The 20,039-nt window shown below is 56.3% G+C and overlaps 1 protein-coding gene across 4 annotated transcripts in view; it reads left to right on the top strand.

Annotated features, from left to right (window-relative positions):
• The window catches only part of AP2B1 (adaptor related protein complex 2 subunit beta 1), a 104,837-nt gene that overhangs the window by 53,920 nt on the left and 30,878 nt on the right, over positions 1 to 20,039 (top strand). For 3 of the 4 annotated variants that reach the window (XM_068165392.1, XM_068165394.1, XM_068165393.1), the window contains exons 14-16: positions 4,076 to 4,268; positions 15,617 to 15,658; positions 17,472 to 17,618. In XM_068165392.1, coding sequence (XP_068021493.1) covers positions 4,076 to 4,268; positions 15,617 to 15,658; positions 17,472 to 17,618 — 382 coding nt within the window. The remainder of the gene's footprint in view (positions 1 to 4,075; positions 4,269 to 15,616; positions 15,659 to 17,471; positions 17,619 to 20,039) is intronic. The other variant, XM_068165395.1, reaches the window with a different exon arrangement.

The following is a 20,039-nucleotide window of genomic DNA, read 5'->3' as shown; positions in this document are numbered from 1 at the left end:
CCTCTCCCACGTGGTGCCTGTGAAGCAAGAGGAGTGTAAAAGCCATCTCAGCCCCACCACTGACAACCCCCTGGGCTGGACTGATTGTGTCTCTGTCTGTGCCTTGTGGGGCTGAGGGGAAATGCTTTGGCTTATTGTCTGGAGCCTTGGTGCTCCCCTGTGCTCATGGTCCCATGGCTGGATCTGCAGGAGCAGGCAGTGGTGTGGTGGTGCTGGGGCCATGGAGCCTGTTCCTTTTGGCTCAGGTAAGCAGTGCCAGCTTCACTAATGGGATGCATTACCCATGTGAGGCTGCTTTACAGCAGGAGGCAGGGGATCCAGGCTTACCTCTGCATAACATTCCCCTACTGACATTTGCAGTGCTGGTTTTTGCTGTTCCTCTGCTAAAGCAGCATGCACTGCTGCTCCCCTTCTATTTTCTGACACCACTTCTCTGCTATTCTTAGCAGCTGAAGCTATTTCTGTAATGCCTTGCTTTGGGAAGCAGAGTTGTTTTCTCCCTGCTTATGAAATCAAATCTGGCTGCACTGACCCAGCACCAGTAAGCACCAGTCTGGCAGCCAGGGATGAAAAGCAGAGGCTACACAGCAGCTGACATCTCTGGGGGGCTTTAGTCAGCTCCAGGAGCTCAGCAAGGAGCCAACCATATCCTGGGCTGCAGCAAGAGAAGTGTGGCCAGCAGGTCAAGAGAGGTGGTTCTCCCCCTCTACACTGCTCTCATGAGTCCCTGTCTGGAGCACTGTGTCCAGTTCTGGAGCCTCAGTTACAGGAAGGATCTGGAGGTGCTGGAAGGTGTCCAGAGAAGGGCCAAAGGATGAGCAGAGGGCTGGAGCTGCTCTGCTATGAGAGAGTTGGGGTTGTGCAGTCTGGAGAGGAGAAGGCTCTGAGGAGACCTCATTGTGGCCTTCCAGGATCTGCAGGGGGCTCCAAGAAAGCTGGGGAGGGACTTTTGAGGGTGTCAGGGAGGGATAGGACTGGGGGGGATGGATCCAAGCTGGAGAAGGGGAGATTTAGATTTTCTTCCCCATGAGGGTGGTGAGAGCCTGGCACAGGCTGCCCAGGGAGGTGGTGGAAGCCTCCTGCCTGGAGGTGTTTGCAGCCAGGCTGGAGGTGGCTGTGAGCAACCTGCTGTAGTGTGAGGTGTCCCTGGGCATGGCAGGGGGGTTGGGACTGGCTGAGCCTTGTGGTCCCTTCCAACCCTGACAATTCTGTGTTCTCTGCATGGCTTGACTCTCTTAGCAGATGCTCAGCCAGTCTGCTGACCTCCTGCTCTGTCCTTAGCAAGGGCTGGCAGTGCCCTGCTGGTGCTTGCCTTCCCATCAGCCCTTCCTTCAGCATCAAACCTTCAGGCCTCAGTCAGCAGTGGGATGCTGAGGAAGCTGGAGAATGTCTGAAGGGTGCTCAGCAGAGCACTCTGCATCCTGGTGGAGTGCTCTGGCCCCTTTGGGGAGCTCAGACAAGAGTGGTGTTGCTTAATGGCACTTCAGGCTTGTCTGATGCAAGCTCAGCTCAAAGAGAGGCCTCAATTATTCTGCTCTGCTGCTTTACCATTAGCAAAAGGACAGTAAAACCTCACAAGCTGATGCCAGGGCCTCCTTGTGCCATGTCACAGCAGACCACAGTGGCACTGGCAGCAGGAAAATGGTTGTGAGGGGTCTCAGTTTGTGTATGGTATGATCTTAGGGGTGCTGGTGGTGAGAAGCTGGACAGGAGCCAGCAATGGGCACTCACAGCCCAGATGGCCAAGGGCAACCTGGGCTGCGTCCAAAGCAGAGTGGCCAGAGATGGAGAGAGGGGATCCTGCCCCTCTGCTCTGCTCACCTGCAGGGCTGTGTCCATCTCTGGTGTCCCCAACACAACAGAGACATAGACCTGATGGAGAAGGTCCTGAAGGGGCCATGAGGGGTCCTGAAGGGCCCCTGAAGGGGCTGGAGAACCTCTGCTGTGAGGACAGGGTGAGAGAGTGGGAGCTGCTTTCAGCCTGGAGAAGAGAAGGCTTCAGGAAGACCTTCAGCAGCATTTCAGTATCTGAGGGGACCTAGGGGAAGGCTGGGCAAGGACTGTTCAGAAGGGGCTGTGGGGAAAGCACAAGGGGCAAAGGTTTGAAACTGAAGCAGGGCAGATTTTAGGCTGGACATGAGGAGGAAGTTTTGCACTATGAGTGGTGAGACACTGGCACAGGCTGCCCAGGGAGGTGGTGGAGGCCTCATCCCTGGAGACATTGAAGATCTGACTTCTGTTGACCTGGGCAGCCTGCTCTAGTTGGAGGTGTCCCTGCTGCCTGCAAGAGGGTTGGACAAGATGACCTTGGAGAGTCCCTTCCAACCCCATGCAGCCTGTGAATCTTACTGATCACTGTGGGATTGGTTTGCCTCTTTCTGGTGCTGTGTGCATGAGAAGGTCTCTCAGCCTCTCCTCATCAGACAGCTGTCCCCAGCCCCATCATCATCCTTGTAGCCTCTGTTAGACTCTCCTCAGAATTTCCCTGTCCCTCTTGAACTGGGGAGCCCAGAACTGGACACAGTGTGGTCTCACTGGGCAGAGCAGAGGGGCAGGAGAACTTCCCTCACCCTGCTGGCCACACTTCCTGATGCACCCCAGCAGATCATTGACCTTCTTGGCCACGAGCCCACAGTGCTGCCCCGTGGAGAACCTCTTGGCCACCAGGACTCCAACCTCTGTCCTTCCCTAATTTCCAGTTGGGTCTTGGGGTGGCTGCAGTGACAGCAGACCTCAAAGGGCTGCTTTTATCTCCACCAGCAGAGGGATGAGTAAGTGCTGAAGAGGTGTGGCGGTGAGGGATGACAGCCTGGGAGCAAACCCCGGGTGTGCGGCAGGGCTGGTGGTGTGCCTGCTCACACACTGCTGCTCGGGCTGAGGGTGGGAGTGCAGCCCCACCTGCTCTTCAGCACACTCAGAAGTGCCCTTGCTGAAAGCAGAAACCCCAAACATGCTGTGATTCAGAAGGGACAAGTGACCTGAGTGCCATGAAGCCTTCAGTGAAACTCTTTCAAGCCCTTCCCTCCCTGCCTGGTAACTAATTCGCTCCGCAGCCCTTCTGCTGCATCTCTTGGCACCGAAGTTGGGAGCAGCTTCTGCTCTGCTGCTGAAGCTTTCCCCTCAGTGGCTGAAGAAGGATCAGTAGAGACTCCTAGCTCCTCAAAATCTGGAGCTGCACTCCCTGCAGCAGAGCCCCAGTGCCCCCAGTCCCTTGGTGTTTGTGTGCAGACACCTCTTGGCTGCTTCTGCAGCAGCAGGAGCTGGAGGTAGTTTTGTCAGCTGGCAGCAGGATGCAAAGCAGACTTCAGGGTATCTGCAATGTTAGTGTCTTGATTTAAAGAGATAACAGCCTGCAAAGAGCTCTCCAGGAGCTCCTCTCAGCCTGACTGGTTTTCCCCTCTCCTTATAAAATCAGTTCTAAGTGCATGCCAAAGGTGGCCAGGCAGCATCTGCTGAGGGATGTGGGGACCTCTGGAAGGAGCATTTCTACACCACCACTTAGCATGGCTGCTAACACAGGGCAAAGGAATTGATTGCTGGAAGGGAGGAATCACTCCCAGACTGAGGTCTCTAGCCAGAGGGATGTTGCAGAGCTCGGTGCTGGTCAGTGGAAGGTGGCTGATCCCCACCAGTGGGGAGTGGTGGAGTCTGCACTGCTCAGAGGTCTCAGTATTAGGTCTGTGAGGACATCTGGGCTCTATTCTCTATGTTTATGTACTCTCCAGGTCCAGTGGGCTTGAACATCAGCTCTGTAGGTTTCTTCTGAGCTGGAAGATAGCTCTTTTCACTGCTGTAGTCCATGCAGTACTCATGGCTCACTGCTGGGGGGGGTCTGAGGCAGGTCTCAGCCCTTCCTGCACCGAGAGCCGTGAGCAGTGCATGGCAGGGCTTGGAGCACTTGCCCTAACACTGCCTTCTACATGGCAATGGCCAGGTCAGCTGCCAGGGGAAGCTTTTAACTGGCTTCTATCCATGAGCCTCCCCTTGCTGTGTTTCCTCATGCTGGGAGCCTGAAGCTGGAGACCAAAGGTGACTCAGGTTCCTCTCTTCTGCCTCTTGTTCCTCCCACCCCTAGCACCGACGCTGGCGATAGCCCTGTGGGCACCACGGCCACCACCAACCTGGAGCAGCCACAGGTCATCCCTGCACAGGGAGACCTTCTGGGTGACCTTCTCAACCTGGACCTGGGACCCCCAGTGAATGTTCCCCAAGTGTCCATCGTGCAGATGGGTGCTGTGGACCTGCTGGGAGGAGGGCTGGACAGCTTGGTAAGTGACGTCCTCTTCAGCTTCAGCTGGTGCGAACTGATCGGAGCTGTGCTTGTGTCTGCCAAAGCCTTGATCTGATCAGCCCTGATTGTACTGCTTGGATCACTGAGCCCCCAGTGCTGAGGCCTGGAGCTCCAGAGCCATTGTCCCAACTTCCAGCAGGTTTTTGCAGCCACAAAGCAAGTGTTGCTGCATGCTGTAGCATCCCTGTGGCCGGGGGCTGTGTTTGCTCTGTGCTGCTTCTGTCTGTAGAAGAAAACCAAAGAGTTGTTTGAAAAGATGTGAAGTCTTCCACTGCTTTGTGATGGATTCAGGCTGCCTTTCAAGAGGAGGTTGTTCACCTGCTTCCCAGCCCTACTGCATTTCAGTGCAAAGCTCTGAGGGCTGCGAGCTGTCGCCCTGTGTTGTCCTCTCTCTGTGTTCTCCAGGCTGTCATGGTTTCATCAGTGACATTTGAATTGCAATCAAATCAAGAGGGAAGGGCACTGAGGAGTCCTCCCCGTGCCACAGCTGCTCATGAGGAGGTGTTGTGGTCCCAGGAGGGTCAGGCTCCTGAGCATGAGTAAATCCCACATGGCTTCTGCTCTGGGGTGTGAGCAGGGCATGAGCTGCAGTGAGAGAATCACTCAGCCAGGAGTCCACTGCTGTGGAGGGGAGCTGGGAGCTGCAGTCTTACTCTGGTGGCACAGGGAAGTGGGGAGTGGAAGGATCAGCCTGGGAGTTGTTCCCATGGGCTGGAGCACACACACAGATCCCTCCCAGCCTGGTGACACGTGTGAGGGGCAGTGTGGTGTGTTTGCAGCATGGAGCCTGGGTAGAGCCACTCCAGTGAACAGGGCTGGGTGCTTTCCAGACACAGTGCCTTCATCTTGCTCTGCTTGGAGGTCTGGGTTGACAGTCGACTGAATGTGAGCCAGCAGTGTGCCCAGGTGGCCAAGAAGGCCAATGGCAGCCTGGCTTGGATAGGAACACTCTGACCATCAGGGACAGGGAGGTGATCATCCCCTGTGCTCAGAACTGGTGAGGCCACACCTCAAGTACTGAGTTCAGTTCTGGGCCCCTTATTATAGGAAGGATATTGAGGGGCTGGAGCATGTTCAGAGAAGGGCAGGAAAGCTGTTGAAGGGTCTGGAGAGCAGGGCTGGGGAGCAGCAGCTGAGGGAGCTGGGGGTGTTCAGCCTGAGGGAGAGGAGGCTGAGGGAGACCTCATTGCTCTCTGCAGCTCCCTGAAGGGAGGCTGGAGCGAGGAGGGGGCAGCCTCTGCTCCTTGGTGGCGAGAGACAGGACCAGAGGAAATGCTTCCAAGCTGCACCAGGGGAGGTTCAGGCTGGATATGAGGAAATATTTCATCACTGAAAGGTTTGTCAAGCACTGGAACAGGCTGCTCAGGGCAGTGCTGGGGTCACCATCCCTGGAGGTACTTAAGTGGCACATGGACCTGGTGATTGGGGCCATGGTTTAGTGGTGGCCTTGCAGTGCTGGTCAAAGGTTGGACTTGGATGACCTTGAAGGTCTCTTCCAACCAAAGATACTCTGTTCCTGTGACTCTGTGTGTCTGGTTTGGGTGTGCTTTCAGGTCTGAGTCAAGCTCTGAATAATAATGGTAGGAGGCAGCTGGATTCTCCCCAGTGCAGCAAATCCTGGTTTGGCAGGGTTGGATTTTTGTAAGCTGTCAGAATCTTGCTAAGGCAGACATTAAACACAGCACCTCCTGAGCTAATGAACTGCAACCAGCCTGACCCCTGGTGGCATTTGCCTTCAGGGAGGTCAGCCTGCCTCAGCCTCCTTGCCACCTCAGCAGCACTCTGCTTGTTTAGCAGGGAGGCTGCTGTCACCCTGGGGGGCAGGGGTGAGGGAAAGGTCTGAGCTCTGGAGCTGCTGGGGAAGCAGCAGTGAGCCCAGAGCAGAGCCCTTGGGAGCCTTGGCCCTGCCTTGCACAGCTTGCCCCTGGGACACTGGGGGCTTTGGGTGCCTGAAGGCACTGCAAGCAAAGGCTGGCAGCTCAGGGGGCTGAGGAGCTGAATTCTGCTGTCTGTCTGTCCTGCCTTCCAGGCCATCTGGGTAACCCTTTGCTTCTCCTTGGTGCCAGAGACAAGTAAATGGATGGAGCAGGAGGCTGAAATCTTGTGTCTGGGAGAAGTTGTCTGGCAGTTGGCATTGATGGGCCTAGTGCACTGCCCCACCTTGGCAGCTGGCATGGCACCAGTGCCCCCCAGGGCCCCCCTTGAGCCCTCAGTTAATCCCTGGGGCTGTGATCCAAGGCAGTGCTCATGTTGTGGGCAGCACTGGTGTGTTTGCATCACCTCTTGTGCTGATCCTGTTTTCTGCTCAGCACTAGCAGATCCCTTTGGCATCACAGGTGACCTGAGAGGAGCCAGGGGACCCTGAGGACCTGCACTGTGCCTCTGGCAGCATCTCAGCCTCAGCAGGGACACAAGCTGCTGCCAGAGCAGAGCAACCCCAAGCCCTGCTTCCCTTCTCCAAGCAGCTCCTTGATGTGTGCAAAAGCCTAACCAAGGCTCTCTGCTGGTTTGGGAGGTGCTCAAGTGGGTGCAGGACTCCATGGTCTGTGGCTGGGAGGTGAGACTGTGTCAGTCCTGGGAGTGTCTCAAAGGCAGCTGAAGGGCTGGAGGAGGCTGCTGGAGGATCTCAGCCAGTTTGGCACATTGATCCCCTCAGATAGTTGGTGCAGCTCCTGTCTGTTTGATACTGCTCCTTTCTGGAGGGGGTGCCTGGCTTCAGAGGGATGCCCTTGAACTCAAGAGTCCCAACAGGACTAAGCCAGAAGGATCACCAAACCTCCATGGCAGATGTCAGTCTGCATTTCCATTTCTGTTTCCTTTGTCCAGGCATCTGAGCAGAGGCTGCAGGGTGTAAAACAGGATGCACACCAAGTTCATGTTGGTGATGTGCCTTTCCTCAGCCTCACAAGATACTTCTCTAGGGGCTGATCCCTATGGCCAGGGAGGCTCCAGCTGCTTCAGGAGTTCATTGCCCAGGGAAATGGTAGAAGCCTCATCCCTGGAGGTTTTTGAAGCCAGGCTGGATGTGGCCCTGGGCAGCCTGATCTAGTGTGAGGTGTCCCTGCCCATGGCAGAGGGGTTGGTACTGGATGATCCTTGAGGTCCCTTCCAACCCTGATGATTCTCTGAGTCCTTCAGTGAGTAGCTCTGATGAGTGCAGTGAGTCCTGCAGTTGGTATGAAGTGAGACATGCACAGCAGTTGTGAGGAGCAGCTGGGGGTGTTCAGCCTGAAGGAAAGGAGCCTGAAGGGAGATTTCGTTGCTCTCTGCAGCTTCCTGAGAGGAGGCTGGAGCCAGGTGGGGGTTGGGCTCTTCTCCCAAGGAACAAGCAACAGGACAAGAGGAAATGGCCTCAGGTTGCACCAGGGAAGGTTTAGGTTGGACATGAGGAACAATTTCTTCCCCTTGAGGGTTGTCCAGGCCTGGCCCAGGCTGCCCAGGGCAGTGGTGGAGTCCCCATGCCTGGAGGGGTCTCAAAGATGTGGTGCTGAGGGCCATGGTTGAGTGGTGCCCTGGCAGTGCTGGGGTAATGCTTGGACTTGATGGTCTGGGAGGTCTCTTCCAACCTAAGCAGTTCAGTGGTCCTGTGGCCACTGTGCATGTGCAGATGCTGAGCATGTGTGAGCCATTCACAAAAAACCCACCAAGGAGAGAAAGGCCTTGGGGAGAAGCTCTGCTTCTGCAGAGAGCTGCTCTGCAGGGAGCAGAGCCAGCACCAAGCCTGCTCCAGCCTGTGCTCCTCTTTGCCACCCTGGGCAGCTCCTCTTGGTCTCTGCTTGGCTTTCTTTGCTGCCTAATGGCAGCCCCCTGGCAGGAAGCTGTTTGAGACCTGCAGCTCCTCAGCAGAAGGCACTGCCACCGCTCACTCCCATGGGAGAAGCAAAACCTGCTGGGCCAGCAGCTTGCCAGCCACGGGGCTGTGCTGAGAGCTGCAGTCTGCTGCTTTAGCCCCTACAAGCTGCTTTTTCATGGCTAAACCTGATGCAGTTGGAGGCTGCCTGTTGCTGCAGCAGTGTGCAGGATGTCTGTCCCTGCTGTCATCAGCCAGGGTCACTTTCTCTTGGCCCTGATCATCCGTGGGGCTCGAGGGCTCCCAGCCCAGCAGCGTGCAGCTCCCAGGGATGCTGACAGGAGCCAGGGAGGCTGCTTTGAACCCAGGGCAGGGCAGTAAATCCATGGGAATGGACAGGCTTGGGTTGTCTGTTATGTAAGGATTTTATTTAATGCTCCAGCCACTCATCTACAAGAATTTTATTGATTTAAGGCTGGCAGCTGGGCAGACTGATTTATGTCCTGGACCATAAAGCAGTCTGCTCAGTGCTACAGATCCAGAGCCTTCTGTAGTGCCTGGGGGCTGCTTTAGGCTGTGCCAGCTGGAGCTGTGCCCCTCTGTAGGCAGTTTGGATCTAGGGGAGATGAGCCCAGAGGTTCCTTCTGCGTGGTTCAGGGTTGTGCCCTACCAGTATGATTGCTCTGAAGTGTGACAGAGCTGGGACTTGAGCACCAGCTCCCCCTCTGCCATGGGGTGTCCTGGGCTCTGGGCACAGCCTGGGCAGAACCACCTGCTCCAGCAGTCCTGTGTGCCCATCTTGTCCTAAAGGAGTGGGAAGCAGGGGCTGCTGGTGTCACTGTGACTGCCTTCAATGGAGAGTTCAAAGCCTGACCTTAGCGGACAGCACCCTGGCTTGGTGAGGTTGGTTTGTATAAAGCCCCCTTACTCCTGAGTTATTCCATGAGCTCCAAGTAGGAAGCCTCAGGTAGTTGTGGCAGCCCCAAAGCAACCCCCAGCCCGCCCCAGCTGTCACATTCTTCTCCTGGCTCTGCAAGTGACTTGCTCTCTGTAATCTGAGGCCAGTTACTTCATGTACCCCCTCCTGGAGCTGCAGTGTGGCTGTGCTGGGTCAGCCCCAGCACCCTTGCTGCAGTGATGCTTCCCCAGGCTGTTCCTGCAGCCTCTGGTGAGGAGCTGAGTGTCTCCTTTCATCTGAGCTCTCCTGCCTCGATGAGCTGCGGGGGACAGCTGCCAGGCGTTCTGGCAGAGGGCTGGAGCAGGGCTGACAGGACAAAGCAGCTCTTCTGGTGGGGCACTCTGGCTGATTTAAGGCTGTTAGAGGACTGCTAGAGCTTTGTGGAGCTGCTGCTTTCCCTCTAAGTACAGGAAAATGGTGAGGACTTGGTGTGCAAGGCAAAGCATTAGCAGCTAAGTGCTGCTGAAAGCGGTGGCTGTGAGCCTGGCAGCGTGACCTGTCCCCCACCACCTCTGGCACAGCTCTCCGTGGCTTGGGCAGCTCCTGTGCTCTGCCAGCCTGCCTTGCAGGTAGGAAAGCAGAGACAGAAAATAGGCAGCAAATGAGGGGCTGAAAATGTCTCTGTGTGAGCCCCGGTGGAGTCTGCTGTGAGGTATCAGCAGCCCATCAGAAGCCATGGTCTGGCCTGCCCTTAGGATGTCTCTAAGAGGATCTGTCCTGAGCAAGTGGCCGGCTAGCAGCTGTGCTCTGCTGGGGCCACAGCCTGTGCTCCTGGATGCTGGGTCACAGTGCCTGCTCTCACCCAGCTCCCTGGGCTGCCAGGCTTCACTCTGGGCTTGGGCCCTGAGGCAGGGAGGAGCAATCGTCCCCTGTGAACACATGGCTGAGGGAGCTGGGGTTGCTTAGCCTGGAGAAGAGGAGGCTCAGGGGTGACCTCATTGCCCTCTACAGCTACCTGAAAGGTGGTTCTAGCCAGGTGGGGGTTGGTCTCTTCTCCCAGGCACCCAGCACCAGAAGAAGAGGACACAGTCTCAAGCTGTGCCAGGGGAGGTTCAGGCTGGAGGTGAGGAGAAAGTTCTTCACCAAGCGAGTCATTTGTCATTGGGATGTGCTGCCCAGGGAGGTGGTGGAGTCCCCATCCCTGGAGGTGTTCAGGAGGGGATTGGATGTGGCACTTGGTGCCATGGTCTAGTCATGAGGTCTGTGGTGACAGCTTGGACTCGATGATCCTCGAGGTCTCTTCCAGCCTTGGTGATACTGTGCAATGCAGAGCGGCTCTCGAAGTCTCCGCCGAGCAGCGCTGGCTGCAGCTCCGGCCCCTGGCTCCACCCTCGCCGTTGTTCCCTGCAGCTCCCAGTGCCTCACGTCATGTTGCAGGAGTGATTGTCCCCCCCAGATCACATAGGCACCTCGGCACTTGGCTGCGGGCTGCTATTAAGATGCAAATGAACTCTCCTGATGCAGTACCTCCAGCGCTGCTGCGCTCTGTAAGTCCGGAGTGCACAGCGCTGCCGCGGGGCAGGGGCTCCCCGGCTGCACAGCCAGCGGCTGCTGCCACCCGTGCGGGTAGGGAAGAGGTGCCGGTGGTGCTGCTTCTCTTGATACAGGGTCCAGCCCAGCCTCTCCTTGACGCCGTGTGGCTGCTCCAGTGCTGCTGGATGAGCTTGGAGGGAATAAAGACCATTCCTGTTTGGTGGCCAAGGCTCCCTGCTCATCTCCTGAGGCTTTATTTAGAATAAACCTTTATTTAGAATAAACCAAACCAGGTTGGAAGAGACCTTCAAGATCATCACATCCAACCCATCAACCAATCCAACCCACCCAAACAGCTAACCCATGGCACCAAGCACCCCATCAAGTCTCCTCCTGAACACTCCAGTGATGGTGACTCCACCACCTCCCTGGGCAGCCCATTCCTATGGCCAATCACTCTCTCTGTGTAGAACTTCTTCCTAACATCCAACCTAAACCTCCCCTGGCACAGCTTGAGACTGTGTCCTCTTGTTCTGGTGCTGGCTGCCTGAGAGAAGAGACCAACCCCCACCTGGCTACAACCTCCCTGCAGGGAGTTGCAGAGAGCAAGAAGGTCTCCCCTGAGCCTCCTCTTCTCCAGGCTAAGCAACCCCAGCTCCCTCAGCCTCTCCTCACAGGGCTGTGCTCCAGACCCCTCCCCAGCTTTGTTGCCCTTCTCTGGACTCGTTCCAGCAAGTCAACCTCCTTCCTAAACTGAGGAGCCCAGAACTGGACACAGGACTCAAGGTGTGGCCTAAGCAGTGCAGTGTACAGGGGCAGAATGACCTCCCTGCTCCTGCTGGCCACACTCTTCCTGATGCAGGCCAGGATGCCATTGGCCCTCTTGGCTTCCTGGGCACACTGCAGGCTCATGTTCAGGCAGCTGTCAATCAGCACCCCCAGGTCCCTCTCTGCCTGGCTGCTCTCAGCCACTCTGACCCCAGCCTGTAGCTCTGCCTGGGGTTGTTGTGGCCAAAGTGCAGCCCCTGGCACTTGGATGTGTTCAGTCTCCTGCCCTTGGCCTCTGCCCATCTGTCCAGCCTGTCGAGGTCCCTCTGCAGAGCCTCTCCTACCCTACAGCAGCTCAACTCCTGCCCCCAGCTTGGTGTCATCAGCAAATTTACTGCTGATGGACTCAAGCCCTCATCCAGATCATCAATAAAGATGTTAAAGAGCATGGGGCCCAGCACTGATCCTTGGGGCACACCACTAGTGACTGGCTGGCAGCTCTCATACAGGGCAGAGGCTTTGTGCTCTTCAGCTAGAGGCAACTCTGCCCACTTTGGGCTCAGGGACAGGACTTTGCTGTGCTACAAGTTGCCTTTGGCCACCAAGTGGCAGCTCCTGTCCACCTCACCTTCATAGTCCGCTGCAGTAGGGCTGACTGATGGGGCCAGACTCTTGTCAGTGGTGCCCAGGGGCAGGACAAGGGGCAACAAGGGGCACAAACTGGTACCCAGGAGAGACTTCTGTGGTGTGAAAGTGCAGGAGCCCTGAAGCAGACTGTCAAGAGAGGTTGTGGAGTCTCCTTGTGTGGAGATCTTCCAAACCCCCCTGGGGCATTGTGCTGCTGGGCAAGCTGCTGTGGGTGCCCTGCTGGAGCAGGGGGTTGGACTGGATGATCTCCAGAGCCATTCTAACTCCAGCCATTCTGTGACAGCTGTAATAATGTGCTCCTTGCATCTGTGAGGCAGCTGCCTGCTCTCCTGTAAGGCAGGTTGACATGGTCCTGGCAGGCGTGGCTGCCCACCCATGGGATGGATGGAAGGAAGGAAATGGTTAAGTAGAACTGCCAGCCCTGGGGAACTGGTGCAGCAGCAGCTCAGCCTGACTAATATCTGCTGCTTGCATTCTGCACCCTGCCTGTCACTCCAGATGGGAGAGGATGCTGCATGGGTTATTGTTTCCTGTTCCCTCTCTCTTCCTCCCTCTGTTTCACGGTGGTGGTGCCATCGCTTCCATCGCCTCGAGGCTGGAATCCAGCTCAGTGGTGAGCATCTTGCAGGAGGGTTGGGTAAAGCAGAGCTCTAGTTCCTGAGTGGAGGAACCATTGCTGCTCTGGGAGAGTAACAGGCAAGAGAAATGGAGAAAGGGACCTGGGTGCTTCTGCCATGGATGTTGCACCCCAGATCTGCTGCAGAACTGATCAGTTCTGTATTAACTTCCCCTCCGAGTTTCTGTTGCAGTAGAGAGGTTGTTACTGCTCTTTTCACTCTATAGGTAGAGCCAGCCCTGCCTGCAGGGACCTGGTGGAGCTGCCAGCTCCTTGGAGCTGGCTCTGCAGCACACATCTGCAGCCTTGGTCCTGAGCCTAGGAGCCAGGAGAGTGGCAGGCTGCTGTCTGCAGACCCCTCCTATGCAGGCTGCAGAAGGAGCAGGTCAGAGCTTGCTACCACAAAGCAGAGATGTTGGCAGCAATCTAAACCTGTGAGGAGGCTGATGGTAAACCCTCTGAGCCAGTGAGTAATTTTCTCTGCCCTGTAGGGGGTGAGGGCTGGAGTCTAGACTCAAGGCAGGCAATAGATCCAGGTCCTACTTTCCCCCAAGGCCTGACAGCTCAAGAAGATGGCAGACTTGTGGCTGGCTTGAAGAACCCCACTATGTCATTCCCTCCTCCCCAGTGAGTGCCTGCAGACACCAGGGCAGGGGTGTCTTGGAGGCTGGATTTGTAGCCTGCAGCTTCCTGTGCTGAGCGTGGTAGGAAGTGGTAGAACAGAGAACATCTGCCTCGATTATGCAGAACTATTCAGTCATTTCCATAATACCCCTTGTAGAATGCTTGCTGACTGATAAAGCAGCCTTCCTCCTGCTTCAGACAACAGTGCCAGCAGTCCTCTGTGCTCACAGGAATGTCTGGAGATGAGGTGGAGTCTTCACTCTCTCCTTTTCCTCTGGCCTCCGCTGCCTGTCACTATCAAGTGTGAAGCTCATCAGTGTGCAGGGCTAAGGAGAGGGCTGAAGTGTAATGCTTGCATTTATTACTCCTTAGTGAGCCAGTAACGAGATGTAAATGATCTGATGAATGAACCTAAAACATGGCTTGGCCTGAAGAGCAGGCTGGAGAACAAAACTCTGCTCTGCCAGGCTGGGGCAGACCTGACAGTGCAATCAGCTCCATTTGTAAGCTCGATATTAATTGGATTTGCATCCTCTGGCTGCCTTCCTTCAGCCTGTGGCTGATCCTGCTCTTGACTTGGGAATCACTCACTTCTGTCTGGTATCTCTTAAGGAAGCTAAGCACTTGCAGCCCGCAAAGCCAATCAGATCCTGGGCTGCAGCAGGAGAAGTGTGGCCAGCAGGTCGAGGGAGGTGATTCTCCCCCTCTGCTCAGCCCTGGGGAGACCCCACCTGGAGTACTGCCTCCAGTTCTGGAGCCCCTATTGCAAGAGGGATGTGGAGGTGCTGGAAGGTGTCCAGAGAAGGGCCAAGAGGATGATCAGAGGGCTGGAGCTGCTCTGCTGTGAGGACAGACTGAAGGAGTTGGGGCTGTTCAGTCTGGAGAAGAGAAGGCTCCCAGGTGACCTCATTGTGGCCTTCCAGTATCTGAAGGGGGCTCCAGGAAGGCTGGGGAGGGACTGCTCAGGATCTCAGGCAGTGCTAGGACTAGGGGGGATGGAATGAAGCTGGAGGTGGGGAGATTCAGGCTAGATGTGAGGAGGAAGTTCTTCACCATGAGAGTGGTGAGACCCTGGAATGGGTTGTCCAGGGAGGTGGTCAAGGCCCCAGCCCTGGAGGTGTTTGCACCCAGGCTGGCTGAGGCTCTGATCTAGTGTGGGGTGTCCCTGCCCATGGCAGAGGGGTTGGAACTAGATGATCCTTGTGGTCCTTTCCAACCCTGACTGATTCTATGATACTATGATAAAACTGGACTTGTGCAGTGGGCAGTGAGGGGAGGAGTTGCTGTGTGAAGAGTGGCTGTGGCAGAGGATGAGGGATGTCCTCGTTCAGAAGGGGCTGTGGGGGTAGGCCGAGGGGCAATGGTTTGAAACTGGAGCAGGGCAGGTTTAGGTTGGACATCAGGAGGAAGCTCTGCACAATGAGAGTGGGGAGACACTGGAGCAAGGTGCCTGAGGATGTGGTTGAGGCCCCATCCCTGGAGACATCGAAGGTCAAACTTGATGTGGCCCTGAGCACCCTGATCTAGTTGGAGGGGTGCCTGCTAACTGTAGGGGTTTTGGACAAGATGGCCTTTGAGGGTGCCTTAGAAGGCTGGTGAAGTCCATGGTGAAATCCATACCTGATGAAATCCATGGTTCTGGATGCTTTGTAAAGGGAGTTCATAGTAGGGCAGCTTCTAATGGGCCGCAGAGGGGCTGCAGAGGGGGCTTGTTGGTTGTGGAAGGTCCATGGGTGGTACACAGTGGCTGTCTGAGTGCCTTCAGACTCTATCTTGGCAGAGATATGAAACATCCTGGTGCACTGAAAGGTCTCTTTACTATTTGAGTGTCCCATTAGATCACAAAGCTGGTTTGTTCCTAAGGGAGGGGAGCACCTTCAAAGGGAAGGCAAAGCCCTCCCTGAGCTGTGGTAAGGGCCAGCACGTGTCCTGCTTGTCACTGAGAGCCGGGTGTCAGCGGAGCGGAGCCAGCATCTGTTGTCTTGTGCTGCAGTCCCTCATTGCTCCCTAGAAGGCTGAGGCTTGCAGGAGCTTCCTGTCAGTTGGACTTTTATTCCATTCCACAGTCACCCCCCTGGGTTTTGTGGAGCTGCTGAGGGCTGCTGGCCCCAGCATGGGTTGAAGGGAGGGCAGCGATGCGTGGAAGAGCAGAGCTGCAGAGCTCCCGGTGCAGTGACAGCAGGCACAGGAAGGGGGAAGCTGAGGTTCTGTTCTTCCTAACCTGCAAGAACTCTCCTGTCTGCAGCAGGTCCGTGGGGCAGCTCTCCAAACAGCTCTGCTCACCCCCAGCCAGGAGCCCCTCTGCCGCCTGTGTGCTTCTGCCTGTCCTGCCGGCGGCGGGCGAGCCGTGCCGGCGGCGGTGCCAGCGGCCGGGCCGCGCCGTGCCAGCTGCCACTTGGCTTAAATGAACTCTGTCTCTTCTCTCCTCTCTCTCCTTCTCTCTTTCAGCTTGGCAGTGACCTTGGCGGGGGCATTGGAGGAAGCCCGGCAGTAAGTGCCATTCCGTTTTCTAACCCAGCTCAGGGGGGTTGCAGCAGGGCCCGGCAGGGCTTTGCAGGCGGACAGAGGCAGCTCAGGCACGCAGCTCCCCCGCCGTGGTGCTCTGAGTCCAGCTGTCTCCTGGGCTTTCCCAAGGACCAGAGCTGTTGACTCTTAGCTCTTCTCTCTCAAGGCTTTTGGTTTGAGCACCAGCATTAACACTGGCAGTGCCCTGCCCCCTGTGCAGCTGCTCTGGCAGCTGGCAGCCCAGGGGTGCTTACCTCTGCTCACAGAGCCTGGAATCTGGTGACCCCCACCCAGTGTCACCACAGGCTTGGCTGAACTCGCTGCTGTTCTCCTCCCAAATGCCATTTAAGATGTGTCCTGGACATCAGGGGCAGGTGCTGTGAGCTTTCCTGTTACATGTGGTTGGTGCTGAGCTCTGCCTGCCACCGGCCTCCTCCTCTGTGCCTGTGCTTTGTGGGTGTCCTGGAGCCCAGGGCGCCTGCCAGGACGTGGGAGATGTTCATGCTGCTTTCACAGCACCTGTGGCTTCAGATGTATCCCACTTTTTCTAGGAAAGCATGGGAAAAGGATGACTTGGAGACGTGGTGGGCAGGAGGGGGGTGTCCCTCCAGCCCACAGCCAGAAGCAGTCTCCTGGAGAAGGCTCCAGGCCCTCTTTCCCAGGACTGTAGGCAGTAATTCAGTGAGGGAAGCACAGTCAGTTTTGGAGTGAGGGCCCTTCAGAAACCCTGCCTATGGCTGCAGCCATCCTCTCTCCTCCTTTCTCTTGAGCCTTGCATTCCTTTCTAACTTCAGCATTCTGCACAGGGGAGAGCCTGTGGCTCAGCCTAGCTGTAGCCCAGGCAGTCCACAGCAGGACGTGGGAGATACACTGGAGAGATCATCCCTTCAAAGCCAGGCCTCTGCCTCTCTGGGCCAGCACAAACCCACCAAGCAGTTGTGTAAACCACCTGTCCAAAGGGGTGGTTGGAGCACCACGTCCCTGGTGGGCTCCCAAACACAGCACAGGGGTGAGAGCTCCCAGCCAGACCTGCCAGCACTGTTTGCTGTGGCCTGCCTCAGTCACTGCCTCTTCCTGAGCTGCTGCCTGCTGAGCCTGACCCTCAAGCACATCATTCTTCCTGCTCACAGGGAAGAAGAGAAGTTGAGAGCCTAACTTGAGTGGGGCTCTCCCACCTGGAGCTGGGCACCTAAAGGTTAATATTCCAGGCTTGGTGCCCTCATTTAAGTCCTGAGGGGGAAGGGTTGCCCTTCTTGCAGAAAGCTGTCCTCTGGCAGACAGAGACAACTGGTTCTGCTTCATGGAATGAACTTTTTGGACCAGTGCTGGGAATGCAGAGCTCTGGCTTTAGGTGGAGTGCAGAGCTCTGGCTTTAGGTGGGAGGACACAACACGGTGATGGCTCCCTCACTGCCTCTGGAGGTGCAAAGCCTTGCAGGTTCCTGAAGACTGTTGGAGTTGGGGCAAGATTTGATGTTCCCTGGGTTTATGCAGGGTAGATCCACACAGCACATGGTCTTCACGAGATGGAGAAGATTCCTCTGCACTGGAGCAGATAACTGGAGCTGTGGAAAATGGTGCCAAAGCCTGTGCATGGCTGAGGTGACAGCCGAGAGCAGGGCTGCCTTGCCAAGAGCCTTGGCACTCGGCTGCTTTGTTTAGCTCTGTTGAGAGCTCAGCAGGGAAGCTGCAAACGGCTTGGAGGTATTTAGGATACTGCCCAAGTCGATGCCGTAGTCAAACAGTGGTGTCCTTCCCGTGCCACCTACATCAGTGCCTGTTCTTTCTGCCTCCTGCAGGTGGGGCAGACCTACATCCCGACCGCCGTGCCGGCCACCTTTGCCCCTTCCCCCACCCCGGCGGTGGTGAGGAGCGGACTCAACGACCTCTTCGAGCTCTCGGCGGACATGGGCATGGCCCCCGGAGGATACGTGGCTCCCAAGGCTGTACGTAAGGACAGAGAGCAGCCTCACTCTGCTGCCCTGGCCTGGGCCACAAGAAGGTCCAGTTCTGGGCTCCCCAGTTCAAGAGGGACAGGGAACTGCCAGAGAGAATCCAGGGGCGACTGCAAAGCTGCTGGAGCAGCTCTGCGAGGAGCAAAGGCTGAGAGCCTGCAGAAGAGCAGCCCCAGAGGGGAGCTGAGCAATGCTCAGCAAGAGCTAAAGAAGCTGTGGAGAGCAAGAGGATGGGGCCAGACTCATCAGTGATGACAAGAGGCCACCAAGGAGGAAGTTGTTTGGTGTGAGGGTGCTGGAGGCCTGGAGCAGGCTGCCCAGAGAGATTGTGGAGTCTCTCTGTGTGGATAGCTTCCAACCCCCCCTGGGCATTGTGGTGCTGGGCAAGCTGCTGTGGGTGCCCTGCTTGAGCAGGGGGTTGGACTGGGTGATCTCCAGATCTTCTAGCCCTGCCATGCTGGGATTCTGTAAGTCTGAGATTGCTCAACTGTCCCCTTTGCTGTGGGTCTCTGGTGCTCTTGGGGTACCTTAGTTCAACTCAGTTTCATTAGGGACACCCTGGGCTTTTACCAGGCAGAGGAGCATTGAGCTGGGGACTGTAACTGTAGTTACAAACTCCTGGGTTTTGGCAGCTCCCCCAGTATTGCCCTGAAGAGTGGCTTATGCAAGAGGGGAGGGTTGCAGTTCTGTCAGAGCAGCTTTCCTGGAGACTTGTCAGAGCAAGCTTCCCCTGGAAACTTGAGGGCAGGATACTGTTAGCTCCAGCTTTCCTAGAGGGTTTGTTTGTTTGGAGGAGCTCAATGTGACAGTGGAGATAAAAGGAGGTGGCTGTGGTGAGTGTGCTGCAGTGATGCAGAGAGATGCTCTGGCAGTGGTGGAGAGCACAGCTACAGCCTGCTCAGGCTGGTGCCTTCATGAGGGGAAGAGCCTGGGGCTGAGAGCAGCCACAGGTAGCTTAGGGTCAACCTCTCATGCCTGAAAGAGTAAACAAAACCCAGCACTCATTAAATAGCCAATTTCTAAATCAACTGAAGGCATCCTAGGAAATCCAGGAGCTCTAGGAACTGCAGAGCCTGCTCAGAGCTTCTGGTCCTTAGCTGCTCACAGCTGTTAGGCCATGGATGAGCCAAGCACAAAAGAACCCAGGGATGAGAGAGCAAAGGGCTTCATGTTGCACCACTCAAATTTGAGCCTGGGCTTTTCCCACAAAGTGATTTGGGAACCCAGAACCCTAACAGTATCAGCCCCATGCTTCTATTTAGTCCTGCCTGTAACAGTCCCAACAAGTCATTGGAGAAGCCTCTACATCAGCAGGCTGGGCAAGTCTCACCATAGCATGGTGCACACAGGCTCTCCCTGCCTCCTGTGCACAGGTTTTGATGTGGACACAAGCTCTCCCTGCCTGCTGTACACAGGTTTGGTGGTGGACACAAGCTCTCCCTGCCTCCTGTGTACAGGTTTGGTGGTGGACACAAGCTCTCCCTGCCTCTTGTGCACAGGTTTGGTGGTGGACACAAGCTCTCCCTGCCTCCTGTGCACAGGTTTGGTGGTGGACACAAGCTCTCCCTGCCTCTTGTGCACAGGTTTGGTGGTGGACACAAGCTCTCCCTGCCTCCTGTGCACAGGTTTGGTGGTGGACACAAGCTCTCCCTGCCTCCTGTGCACAGGTTTGGTGGTGGACACAAGCTCTCCCTGCCTCCTGTGCACAGGTTTGGTGGTGGACACAAGCTCTGCCTGCCTCCTGTGCACAGGTTTGGTGGTGCACACAAGCTCTCCCTGCCTGCTGTACACAGGTTTGGTGGTGGACACAAGCTCTCCCTGCCTCCTGTGCACAGGTTTTGATGTGGACACAAGCTCTCCCTGCCTCCTGTGCACAGGTTTTGATGTGGACACAAGCTCTCCCTGCCTCCTGTGCACAGGTTTTGATGTGGACACAAGCTCTCCCTGCCTCTTGTGCACAGGTTTTGATGTGGACACAAGCTCTCCCTGCCTCCTGTGCACAGGTTTGGTGGTGCACACAAGCTCTCCCTGCCTCCTGTGCACAGGTTTGGTGGTGGACACAAGCTCTCCCTGCCTCCTGTGCACAGGTTTGGTGGTGGACACAAGCTCTCCCTGCCTCTTGTGCACAGGTTTGGTGGTGCACACAAGCTCTCCCTGCCTCTTGTGCACAGGTTTTGATGTGGACACAAGCTCTCCCTGCCTCCTGTGCACAGGTTTGGTGGTGCACACAAGCTCTCCCTGCCTCCTGTGCACAGGTTTTGATGTGGACACAAGCTCTCCCTGCCTCCTGTGCACAGGTTTGGTGGTGGACACAAGCTCTCCCTGCCTCCTGTGCACAGGTTTGGTGGTGCACACAAGCTCTCCCTGCCTCTTGTGCACAGGTTTTGTGCTGTGCTTGAATCCTTCTGTGAG

Source organism: Melanerpes formicivorus, unplaced genomic scaffold (assembly GCF_026170545.1).
Source record: "Melanerpes formicivorus ecotype bairdi unplaced genomic scaffold, bMelFor1.0.p_v2 SCAF_88, whole genome shotgun sequence".
NCBI lineage: Eukaryota > Metazoa > Chordata > Aves > Piciformes > Picidae > Melanerpes > Melanerpes formicivorus.
Note: the sequence above shows the minus strand (reverse complement) of the source record. Positions and strands in the feature narration are given on the sequence as shown.